The sequence below is a fragment of the Pleurodeles waltl genome, chromosome 8 (assembly GCF_031143425.1).
Source record: "Pleurodeles waltl isolate 20211129_DDA chromosome 8, aPleWal1.hap1.20221129, whole genome shotgun sequence".
NCBI classification, from domain to species: Eukaryota; Metazoa; Chordata; class Amphibia; order Caudata; family Salamandridae; genus Pleurodeles; species Pleurodeles waltl.
The window spans coordinates 771,181,899-771,194,765 of record NC_090447.1 but is presented as its reverse complement, the minus strand read 5'-3'; the positions used below and the strand labels follow the sequence as shown (position 1 = coordinate 771,194,765).

General features: G+C 42.6%; 1 protein-coding gene across 2 annotated transcripts in view; it reads left to right on the top strand.

Annotated features, from left to right (window-relative positions):
- TUBGCP3 (tubulin gamma complex component 3) overlaps positions 1-7,774 on the top strand; it is a 317,898-nt gene extending 310,124 nt beyond the window's left edge. For both annotated transcript variants that reach the window (XM_069205019.1, XM_069205020.1), the window contains exon 22: positions 4,659-7,774. In XM_069205019.1, coding sequence (XP_069061120.1) covers positions 4,659-4,829 — 171 coding nt within the window. In that variant the 3' untranslated portion in view covers positions 4,830-7,774. The remainder of the gene's footprint in view (positions 1-4,658) is intronic.
- The last annotated feature ends 5,093 nt before the right edge of the window (positions 7,775-12,867 follow it).

Sequence of the window (12,867 nt, the reverse complement as noted above, 5' to 3'; positions counted from 1 at the left end):
TTTGTGACCCAACTCCAAGGCATGCGACGAGTGCACACAAATGAATCTGAATGCCTCTGAAGATCGAGAGGTTAAGCTTTGCGAAGCACCAAGCGACCTTTTACAGGTTGTGTTCCTAATTGAGGTTGAGGGTGCAGACTGGCTCCCAGTCCTCTCGTTCCAAAGGCAGATCTTCTTCGGTGTCAAACTTTTGGGGAATACCAAAAACGAAACCTAAGAATTCAGAGTGGGAATTTCCCTTCACTCCACTCTTTGGAGAAGGCGCAAGGGCATCACTATGCCTCTCCGTCTGTGTACTGTTGTAGGATTCTCATCATGGGGACGAGGCTGCTGGATTTGGGTGTGAGCACCACCGTGTGTGGGGTAGTGAGTCTTATCCCACACCGACTGGCAGCCTAACCCTCTGGGCTAGCTAGCAGCATTTCACCAAAACCCAGAAGTAAAGGTGATTTGTGGCAGCCTGACACATGAATGAAACACTGACTTTTTAGGGAAGTTGTGGTGGAACAGACCTTACCCCTTTCTCTGTTACATAAGTCTCATACATGCAGAAAACCAAAAGAAGTAGCATTTGGTTCAGTATCTTTTATTGAAGCAAATGCTTTCTACGTAATGAAACATGAATTGCGATTATTAGCACAATAATAAGCCCAACACTGTTATAATTTTGAAGAAAAATGAGAAACCGATAAAAAATCCCAACATTGTCACACTAGTGAATCTTAAACCCCTACCTGCACTACTATAATCTACATGACAGCAATAGCAGTGTTAGCCCTAATGCGGTCCGTACTTGGTCTCTGCAAGGAAGCCCCCCGCCCCTAACTGGATAATGAGCAGGGATGTTTGCTGATGGTCTGCTAGCAGTCCTTCCAGGTGTTTGGAGCGCCAAGACCGAGACCAGCACCAATGCGACAGCATGGTACAGCATTGGATGGCTGGCTGGCTGGCTGGAATGTTCCTCCCTAACCTGGTTAGAAGCAGTCTGTTTAAATTGAGTAGTTGTTCAGAGAACTGCGCTGACGTGATAAAATGTCTTTTCTGTGTATGGTAGACATATTGTACTCTTTGGACCGGCAATACTCGGTAAATTATCATGTACAGCTTTGTTCAGCCTTGGGCTGAGAACAAGATGTAATGTGCAAAAGAACTAATAAATTCTGAATGGAAGGGCAACTGATTAAAATAATAAAACAGCACCACTAAAATGAGGTTTTTGCTAAAATAATAAAAGGAATAAAATGAAATGCAACTAGGTGAAAGGGCACAGGCCTCGGGCTAAAAACGAAAATAAATGTGCCCACGTAAAGTGGTAAAATAACCCCACAAGCATTGTTTTGCTTTCTCCCTGTTCCCGCTGGTTCACCTAAGGGCCCCAAGGATCCAGAAGATCCTCTAGTCAGTTTTATGGTGGCAGGTTCATCCACGGCACAGTCTAGCCCTATTGAACCGATTGCTCCTTATTCATGGATATGGGCAATAGAGGACTTGCAACTCATTATTCTGACTTACTCTGTGCCGGGATCAGCAAGACCTTGACCAAAGCTGGGCCCAGAACGTGACATGCCATCCAGTGCCTGCGAGATAGATGGTAGATGCCCGTCACACCAAAGAAAACCCAATGCCTTTCCAACTACTTCCCCTAAAGGGAATTGAAGAGTGGACTCTTTAAGCAAGCATATGTTCTTTTCAGCTAGTCTTACCCTGAGATCAGTTGATGACCGCTGTCTACCTGGACATTATATCCACGCACTCCGGAATATGTGTGAGATTCTTCCCATGGTCCCAAAAGACTAATGGCCTTCACTGGCCCAGACTATTCAAGACGTTAGACATACGGCCAAGTTTGTCTTTTGCTTGGGCTTGGATACTGGGCCATGGTAACTAAAGTGGGGCTTCGGCGCAATGCAAGGATAAGGTCTGTGTGCCTCTACGGGGACATCTTGGCATGCAGTTCCACAGCTCCCGTCCGTTCGTTGAGAAAGCAGACTCTGCCCTGGAGCAAGTTAAAGAAAGCCAGGCAAGAGCAGGCTCTTCGGGTCTTTGACCTCTGGTTCAACAATCCCCACTCCAATTTCTTCCTTTTTAGTGATATGCCAGGGGCCTGCCATTTAGACAGCGCCAGCCTAAACTGCCCACACAACAGGCTTCCCAGCATTTTGAAATCGTGGCCGCAGAGCTGCAACCTGGCCAACAGTGATGCTGAAGGTGAGGTTATTTACCATTAATCATTGTTCTGTTTCAAGAGGACTTAGACACCATATTAGTAACCGATTCGTTGGAGACATCTGGTTTACTTATTCTCTCTCTAGGTAGCACAAAGAAGGATACCAGACCCACACGATCAAAGCTGTGAAGCTCTTATAGCCTTTGAAAGCCTACCTTTGTGCTTAAACCAAAAAAACGAAAACATGGTTGTGCCACAGATGAGGGGAAATGAGACCATGAGTAGCAGTAAAATGTTTATTTTGTACAAACGTAAAGGAGCCAGCCCACGTCCCCTACCCTCACCAACCTCCGCTTCCTGTCTCATTCACTCGAATTCTGGAGAGCTCCAGTTTATACATCTAGCTTCAGCTTCCAAGGTAAATTTCCCGGGTGGATCTGCGTACACTCGCATTCCCCGATACCACAGGAAGACTTTGGACATTAAAAAACCCTAGTTCCTTTTTTGGGAGATCCACTGCTGGGCAACCACCAGACCACCCACCACATTCAACACCTGCGGGGAAACTCCTCTGGTAACTTTAAAATCTTGGCCATATTCTACCAATGACCCCCATATACACCATTACAGAATTGCCACACGTTTTTATTACCCTCACTGGATCACTAAAACATGCATCACCTTTTTCTACAAATGTACTTTTTTTTATACGTACTGAATCCCCTGGGTGTATCATTCGCTACTTGGTGGCTTTGATGGAGTCGTACCTGTTCCTCATTTGTACCTGACCCAAACCAACTTTCTCCCACTTGTCGACACACCCCACATCTCTTGGAACCTTGGGCCAGATGTACTAAAGGATTTTACCCATTCTGTGTCTATGGGAAAAAGCTTTCGTACATATGGCCCCTAATCCCTTACAGATCTTGCTAACCGTGCAGGAAATAGAATGGAAGCAGGTTTGCGACCTCTTTACACTTCAAAGGGAGACACCTTAGTCAATGAATGTGGAGTAGAACGGTAAAACCATAACATGGTCTTAACTGCTTCTTCAGTGTCAAAGTTATTGTTCCTAGCCCATTTTATACAATCCCCTACTACTCTGTTCATTCTCTCGAACAAACCATTAGTTTGAGGATAGTAAAGGGAACTCTTTAGGTGCCTAATTCCAGATTGTTTAAAAAAACTTTCCGTCTCAAGATTAACAAATTGAACTCCGTTGTCTGAAATAATAGCTTCTGGAAAACCTTCCCACGTGCAAATGTCTTTCAGGAACTCACCACATTGGACGCAGAAGGTGTGGTGCAAAAACCTACTTCCGGCCATCTGCTGTGATAATCCATCAGAACAAATGCGTACTGCAAATTATGAGGAAGAAAACGAAATGCGCCAAACAAGTCGATACCCAGCTTCACCCAAGGTCTCTCTGGAAGGCCTATAGGTTGCAAGGGTGAGATGCTAACTTTTAGCCCTTTCTCAGCACTGTTGCAAACCACACACCCTTTTACCATAGCGCCCACATCCTTCTCCATATAAGGCCACCAATAATGCTCTCTGAATCTCCATTTCGTCATAGTTGCCCCAAGGTGACCTTCATGGGCAGAACTAATCAACCCAGCATGAACACCATACGGTGGAATACACTTCTCACACCTCAAAAGTACCCCATCCTCAATAGAAATTTCCTCTGCAATTTTGCAAAATGGTTGCAAAGACCACGTCAAATTTCTCTCTTTCGGCCAACCATTTGTCCCATATTCCCTCCCTTTGGTTAGTAACTCATCTTCGCTCTCAGCTTTCTTCCAGTCAGCTTCACTAAAAGCTTTACATGTAGGTAAATCCACACTAGCAGCAAAGCAGTCCTCTCTATCTTCCTCTTCATCCATCTCGTCCAACTCATCGATCAGACCCTTGAAAGAAAATCAGCTCTTAGATTATCTCTACTTGGTAAGTCCCTAACTTCCAGATCATATTGCAGAAGTTTCATGGTCAAGCATGCAATGCGTTGGGTAGTGTAATTAATCTTGTCACCTTTCAAAATATACTCTCACCAACCACCGCTCACCGTCTCCTCTTTAACTCGAATTCTGGAGAGCTCCTGAATTCGGTGTTCACAATTCTAATAGAACTTAATGACAACACAAAGTTTTAGTTTTGATTTAATGTTTCAAAAAAGGTGTCACAAATTATCCTGTAAGCTTATAAGTGTCGTTAATACACCCAAGGCGAAGAACTATAATTACAGGTAAATATGTTGTCCATGCACTGTATACAGATAGAGTTGTTCAGAGATGTTTGGCCAGTCCTAAACTCATAACAAACTGCAGAACTTTTCACACAGTTCTTTGTGTCTGGATTTCTAGGATAATGCCAGTTGTATATGCTGACTGTGCAGCCCGCTCAATAGCCAAGTGTTTGATGATACATTTTTAATCAGATTTGCTGCCCCTTGTGAATAGTGTGTGCTTAATAAACTTCGTTCATTTTTCAGGGTATCGTGCAGCAGTTTTTGATCTTGCTGACGCAAAGTACAGACGAAAGCCTTCGGTTTCTAAGCTTCAGATTGGACTTTAATGAACATTATAAAGCAAGAGACCCCAGACTCCGCCTAACTCTGAGCACGAAGGGGCGACGCAGCTCACAATTTGTCAATCAAATGTAGCAGTTTGGACCTCTATGCTGTCAGAAAAAACAGTTCATGTAATCCTGAAACCAAATCACAAATGACGTTGTTAACACGTTATTACCATGTCTGCTGATAAAGGGTGTTTGTCTTGTGAATATGTTGTATCATACTTCAGAGGACAAAAAAAACTTGTTTGGCCTTTCTCACTCAACTATGTATTTAATACTGCTAAAGAACAGTCGTGTACCAATTTAACTTAAAAATGTTCGTTTTTATACTAAGAAAACCTTTACTTGGAGTGTTTTAATGCTCTGTGATGCTGTAATAAGCTTGAGGAAATACGATCACATGTTTTAGAATGCACTGTTGCTGGATTTTGATTTTATTTTTATTTTTGTTTGTTTTTTGCGTGTGAAAGCAACCAACCACTTGACATCTGGCATATTTTCTTCAGAACTGAACAAAGAGTTTTAGAATGACTTTCAGTAATGTGATGTGTTGCGACTGTGTTAAAGCCTTTTTTACTTGCTATGGTATACATTTATTTTATTTATTACTTATTTGGCAGAAATGTTTACGTTGACCTCCAAATTTCCTATTCAGTTAACTAACCTGGACAAAATGTAAAGCTACAGATCTCTCTAGCCAACAGTTAGAGCAACTTGCATGCTAGCTTTGTTACATTTTAACCTTGTTGGTAATTCCCAATGTTCATGGTGTGAACCTGACATTTGATTAGTCCTAAAACGGCGATTTATGTGTCACCACTAAAGCCTTGTCAGCAGGAATGTGGATTCTGCTCCCCTTATAGATTCATGTTTGATGCGCTGTTTTTTTTGCATTTGTAAGTTTACTTCCCCTTGTTTTCGTGTGTGTGTTGTTTTTATATATATTTTCTTTGTAAATGCTATTTGCAGAACGCATCATGCCATTCTCACGACATAGAAAAGAGTCCATATTGCATTTTATTCGCACAAGATATTGGAAATGTGAAGATTTTGGTTAATTTTTCAAATCTGCCCTATAAGGATTGTTGCACCATAGTTAGAGTAGCATGGAAAAGTTTAGATTTAGTTTTTTGTTTAATGGTCCAGGGCCAGCATTGATCACAGAAAGCTTTTTACCTAAACTGCAGAGGCATACTTCTTTCTCAGAGAAATACTGAGAAAGATGCTTGAGAAGAACCAGGGCTAAAATCCTTTCCAGTCTCATGGTCAGTGTTGGAAGTTCTGTGCAACACCTCGAGAACCACAATTTTGTCTGTCATTTAGAATCTTTCCTGGAACAAATTGAATTTTGATCACAAAGCACAGCCCAGACACAATTAAAGGCATTTTGCGGCCACTCATTTGCTTTGGGTGCACTCTTAGTCTTCCTCACTGGCAGATGTTATCCCACCAAGTACATTTAGCCACATCACACCACCTGCAGGAGAAAACCCGTGAACATTTTGTTTTCCTTTCAGTTATGGCTTTGTCATCAATTTAAGGGTTGGCATATATGTTTCTCAAAACCTCTTTCTAAACCTGTACCATAAGGTAATTCTTGGTGGTTGTAATAAAAGTAAAACTAATTCCCTAGACCTCGACTTTTTACAAGTCCAGTGGTCTAAATCTGGGAAAATGTCTAGGGGTGAGCCATATGGAAGTCAAACTCCTGTTAATATTGCAGGTCTTTAGGAAGAATAACAACAGACCGTTACTTCCTTTCCCACAAATACGTACTACATGTTTTCTGTCATTTGTATAGGGTTCTACTACTTGTACGGTCTTCCAGCAAGTGAGACTTCTCAAGGAGATGAAAGGTGACATTGGTGCCATTTTGACACCCTAGAATTCGGTGTCTGCCTTCGTATTTTTTGTGTGCAATGAGAGTTTATTTGCCTTTTTGAATTTGTCCTGCCTACCATTCTTCAGTTGTCCCCTTATATTTGTGTCCGTTTTTTCTTCTAGATGCACAACACCATCCTTATCAAAGTGCTTTTATTTTATTAAGCTACAGTACCATTCAGATTAATGAATCTACATCAGAAATACAGACTTAAATGTGTTTTGCATCTTAATTGTATTCTGTATTCATGTCATGGAAATTGTTATGCTCTCACACTGTGTTCCACCTCCATTGATCCTAAAGTCATCCTTAATCTGCAGATCCATATATTCCTGTGTCAGCTGCTCACATTTTTCCCGCCAGCACTTCGGCACATAACTTGTATGGCTTATAACCAGTTTAGTCAGGCGTTTTCAGCTTCTTACCAAAACATTGATTTGGCCAAAGTATGTATCCTTCTACCTTTATCAGTGTCATCATTCTAATAGTATCTTTATAATAAGTTGGAAATCCAAATGATTTAGCATGCATTATAGAACAAAACATACAGTTATGAGTAAAATATGTGCAGGCATATGCTTATTCTGTCCAGGAATTTGTTACATTTGTGGTGCGGTTTTAACCAACTTTATGTATTTTTTTTTTTTATGTTATCCAACTTGAAAATATAGAAGTCAAAGATGACACTTTTTTCAGGAGAAGGAAATCCCACAAAACCTACTTTGTTTGCCGGCAAATTGGAAAACTCTCTAACAAAAACGTCTTTTATCAGAATGTTTACCACAGGGGAAGTTTTGGACAGGTGCTAAACATCTCAAATCTTTGTATGACGCACCTATGCAGATCGTCTGACAAAATTAAAAAAATCACCTATTCCTAATGGTGTCGCCTCAAAATCACAAACCATCATCTTCAAACTTGGATTTTGGTAACACTAAGTTTTTCAGTGATTGGCAATGAAGTCATTTGAGCTGCCACCGGAGTTTGAAATTATATGAGCTCTTTCCTTTAGAGAGAAGCTTTATCAATAACTAGACAATGTAATAAAACATCCTGAACGTGGATTCAGTACTCTACTGCTTGTACATTGTACCTGGTCCAGAATATGTAAATATGGATAAATTAAAGTATGTTGTGACGAAATTCTGATATATTAGAAGACAGATGTAAGAAAAGAGTCTTTTTTTTCTCGTTTGCTATTTTTTCATTGTACATAATTTCTATATTATTGTCCAGATGTTGATCCTTTTTTTAAAAAGAAATCATATTCAATCATAGGGGTATGCATTTATTATGTTTACTAATCCACAGATTGCACTTAGATTAATAAAACACTTATCTTTAACACGTCTCTTTTACTATTTGCAGTACTGGATACACGTCACTGATTCACTAGTATGTCAAATTTCCATTTCATGGAAAAGCTCCATTATCTTTTTCTGTTTTAACGATTTTGAGCCTTTTTTTCCCCTTGAGCCACCTCACACCCACAGAAGTGAGGGTACCGTGGGAGCGAGCACTCTGATTAGCAACATGGAAACACATGTTGCGGCAGCCATTACGAGACTCCAGGGAATTTGTCACCTGACTTGAAAATGTTTAAAAAAAACACACACACACACACACACAAACTCTCTCTCTCTCTCTCTCTCTCTCTCTCTCTCTCTCCCCCTCTCTCCCTCTCTCCCTCTCTCTCTCCCTCCCCCTCTCTCCCTCCCCCTCTCTCCCTCCCCCTCTCTCCCTCCCCCTCTCTCCCTCTCTCCATGGAGCAGGGTAAGCATCATTTGGCCCAAAATGTATTTTCTATTTTTTTTCTTTCTCAATATTTCTTTAATAACCTTTTCATAATAAAAGTACAGTCCGGTTCTTAGAAAATAATGTGTAGATATTATTCTAGATGAGACATAGGAGATTGTCATTCAGTATTTGGTCACTTTCACCCCATCCGACAACAGGCCCAAAACTATCTCAGTCCCCCCCCCCCCCCCACTTCCTAATCCCACCCCATTAGTTTTCACAGATATAATTATATACTCCATCTTGACACTATCCATTTTCTGGTGTGTGTGAACACTGTGATCGAAGGTCAAGAACCTCCCCATCCCCACCCAGCTACCCTACCTTCTCTTGCCCCATGGGATCCATAAGGGGATTAGAGCCCGAGGACTCTATCAGGGTCTGTCATTGAAGCCCAGACCATCAGAACATTGTGTGCTTTCTCATCACGCGTTATATTTTTTTTCAGGTGGGCTTCCTCTGCTCTAACTCCCAAGCTTCTCGTGTTGGAGAAAGCAAACCCATCCAATGGATCGCCATATGCCGTTTTGCAACTGTAAGACCCAGTATAGCATAGCGCCTATTACGTTTTCGTTTAGGATTCTATGTGAGTAGCCCCAAGAGACATTTATTGACGGTGCAGGAAACATCCCAGCCTGCTACTCTTTTTTTTAGCTGAGCTAAAACCTGGACCCAGAAGGAAATGAGGTTTGGGACAATACCACACCATATATAAGGAATTTGCTTCTCCTGACCCACACTTACGACAACCCTATCCTCTGGAGGGGTAAATAGAATGAAGCCTCTTTGGGTGCTTAGGGCACAAGTTACAGTTACTTGAGATAACTATAACTGGTGAATTCAATTTTCTTAATTTTTTTAAACTGTATGTTTTAACTGACATTTCCACCTAGCTATAACTTCTATTAACCCTTTGTTTTTCAGTGAATATATGTGAAAACAATATCCTTTCAGGGTTAGAGTGCCGAAAAAATTATGCAAAAAAGTAGCAAACAACTCTGGGTAGTTTACAAGTTTAGTGGAGAGCAGTGTCACTCTGAATCTGCTCACCTCAAATGACTGTTTTTCTAGCAAAGTTTTTAAGCATAGGATTAGGATTATCAGTGTATCAATACCGTGCTAAAAAGGGCAAAGTCTTATGCCATTTCTACAGCAAAGTCTTTATCCATAGGATCCGCACAGTGCCATCGCGCCAAACTGTAATCTGACAGAACCCTTTTACTACTTCAGGCACATTATTACAACTTTGGATTGGTAAAATACCATCCAAGCCAACCCGGAATGAAAAAAGGAAGCAACCCCTGACACATGTTTCTCTATCATTATATCTCTTCAGAGAGGTTTAGCTTTGTCGAGACACTTGGGAGCGCACAGTATAAGTCAAAACAATAACCTCTTAGGCTTAGAGTGCTCTAATAATGCAAAAATGAGCCAAGCTAGAAAGGGACAAAGTCTTTCACCATTTCCACAGCAAAGTCTTTATGCATAGGATCAGCACTTTCTCCCTTTCTAGCTCAGCATGTAAGGTGTTTATGCTGCACATTAGACAGTGCTGACACCGCAGCAAGAGGGGCAAACTCCTCAATCCTTCTACGTAGGCATGCCTGGCTAACATTCTCTGGGTTCAAACTCGAGGTGCAACAACACCTGCTTAATGTCGCATTTGATGGGAAACTGATCTTTGGTCCAGAGGTGGACTGCCAGTTAGAGAAAATAGAAAAATGATACAAAGACTGCGAAATCCATGGGGGCACTTCAGTCCACTATTCCATGTTAACAGTCCTTTCACAGATATCAAGGCAGAGTGGCCTCCAAAACTGCCATCTTTGACAACCAGACATACCAAAAGCAGCAGCAAACATATCACAGTCAAAGTGGTAAGGTATTACAGAGGGGGCTTTAAGGGGAGTAATCAGAGAGGCAGAGGTAGGGTAATTCCCTTAAATTGACCTCCCACCTTCAAACAATGACCCACCACACATTCCCTCAGACACTTGTTGGGGGAAAGCTGCAGCTGTTTCACCACCTGTGGTCAGAAATAACATCAGACCAGTGGGTACAATAAATCATCTGCTATGGATACTTCCTGGAACTAACCTCCACCCTATCCCCCCATCCTGCCAACATTCCTCCACACAGACAGACCCTCAGCATTCTCACCTTCTCAAAAAGGATGTGCAGTTTGGGTTGATAACAGCCCCAAAAGTGTTTACTAAATGCCTAGCAGTGGTGGCAGTCTGAGAAGACCCAACATTTATGTCTTCTTGTAGCTTGATGATTGGCTAAGCAAGAGTTCAATAAGGCAGCAGTGCCTGAAGGATATACAGGGCATCAATCTGTTACATAAATTGGGGTTCACCATAGATGCCACCAAATCACATTTACTGCCTCTTCAGATACAGCAATATCTGAAAGCAATCTTCAATTAAGTCTCAGCCACAGCATGCCCCAATGCCCAGTGAGTTCTCAATCTAAAAAAACAACTGGCTCTTTTTCAGCTACATCGTAGCCTGCCAGTCAGAGCAGTTAAGCATTTTCTGGGCATGATGGACTCCTGTATGTCAATAGTTCCTCATGCCAGCACCTAGCATCTCCGTGGTCACAAGAGTGGGCAGTTTAGAAGATCTAGTGTTGGTTCCACCCAGGGTCCATCAGTCATTGCACTGGTGGGGCACAGAGAACCTCCTCAAGGACAGCCTTTTGAGGCCCCTTTCCCACAAGTGTATCACCACAGACACATCCCTCATAGGGTGGGACACGCATATGGAGGACATCACGGTTCAGTGTCCTTGGACCTGTCATCAGAATATGCTACACATCAGTGCGCTGGAGCTCATAGCGATTCAGATGACTCTAAAAGCCTTCCTTCCCAGTACAACCAGGAAGGCCTGCCCTTCTCTGAACAGACAACATGACTGCAATGTGTTACATTCAGAAACAAGGAAGAACACACTCAAGACAGTTGTCTCAGCTGGCACAGAATATTTAGCACTGGGATATCCACCATCACGTCCACCTCTTGGTGGAGTATCTCCCAGGAGTAGATAAATCGATGACAGACTTGCTAAGTAGGACGCAGCAACAACTCCTCGAGTGGAAGCTCTGCCCTGAGCCCTCCACCGCTACTTCCAGAGTTGGAGAACACTGGATGTGGATCCATTTGCCACCATAGAAAACACAAAAGGCAAACTTCGCCTCCAGGTACCACTAGCCACAGTTCATGGGCAATGCTCTTTGGATGAATTGGTCTGGGATATTTGTATATGCTTTTCTGCCTCTCCCATTCATTCCATATCATGTCCTGGAAACTACAGACATTTCTCAGGATGATTCTAGCAGCGCCCACTTGGGTGCGACAGCCCTGGTTCACAACGTGTCCTGAAGGTGTCCCTAGTGCCTTACAAGAGGCTCCATAAAATACCAGACCTTCACACTCACATCAAGGGCAGGGTGAGGCCACCAAAGCCCAACCAGACCAACCTGGCAATCTGGCACCAGAGTCGTAGGGTTTGGATACTTGCAATTGCCTCCGGAGTGTATTGACATTCTACAAGAGGCAAGACAACCCACCGTAACATCTTGTTATGCTGCTAAGTGGAAACGCTTTGCACACTACTATATAGCCCAGCTCATAGACCCTTGTGCTCCTACAGTACAACAGATAGTATGCTTCTTTTTACTGTAGAAAGCTGGATTCTGGTTGCAGCCCCACTTTTTGCCTGGTTTTGCTGATGCAACATTGACTGAAGTGCACTGTTAATGAGGTCCCCAATGCCAGTGTTCCTTCCCCAAAAACAAGACCCCTGGTCACATGATCCCTAAGTGGCCAAGCCTAAGTACCCCTGGTATCTAGGGCATAGGTACTTAAGAGGGTCCATCAGAGCTGCAGCATAACTTGTGCCACTCCAAGGGACCCACCATCAACCTAATGCAGACTGCCATTGCAGGCTTCGGGACAAGGTACTCCAAAAAGTGAAAACTCGACATGGCACGCAGGCTGTGTGCCATTTCCCCCAGACACTGCATGTAATATTTGTAAGCCACCCCTACAGCAGGCTATAAAGCCCTACGGAAGGGTATATTATATTACATGTGTAAACATATCTGCAAGAGCAGATATGTCCCTGCTATGTCTGTCGATTCTTGGACAAATGAAGTGAATAGGGAATCCATTTCAAGTACATGTGCTGGGCACTGGTCAACACGAGTTCCCCTGCTACATAAAGGCTTCACTGACACTAGGGATATTATATTAATGTAGGAAGCTTGCCTGGTGTGTGGTGGGTACTTACGATACTTACACCTTATACCAGGTCCAGGTAGCCCTATTAGTGTAGTGTAGCCGGTGTCTAGAAGCAAGGCTTATCTAGGAGACATGCAAAGCTCATGCTATACCGCTGTAGTCAGAGCACTCACACACATGAAAGAAAACACTCAGTGTTACAAA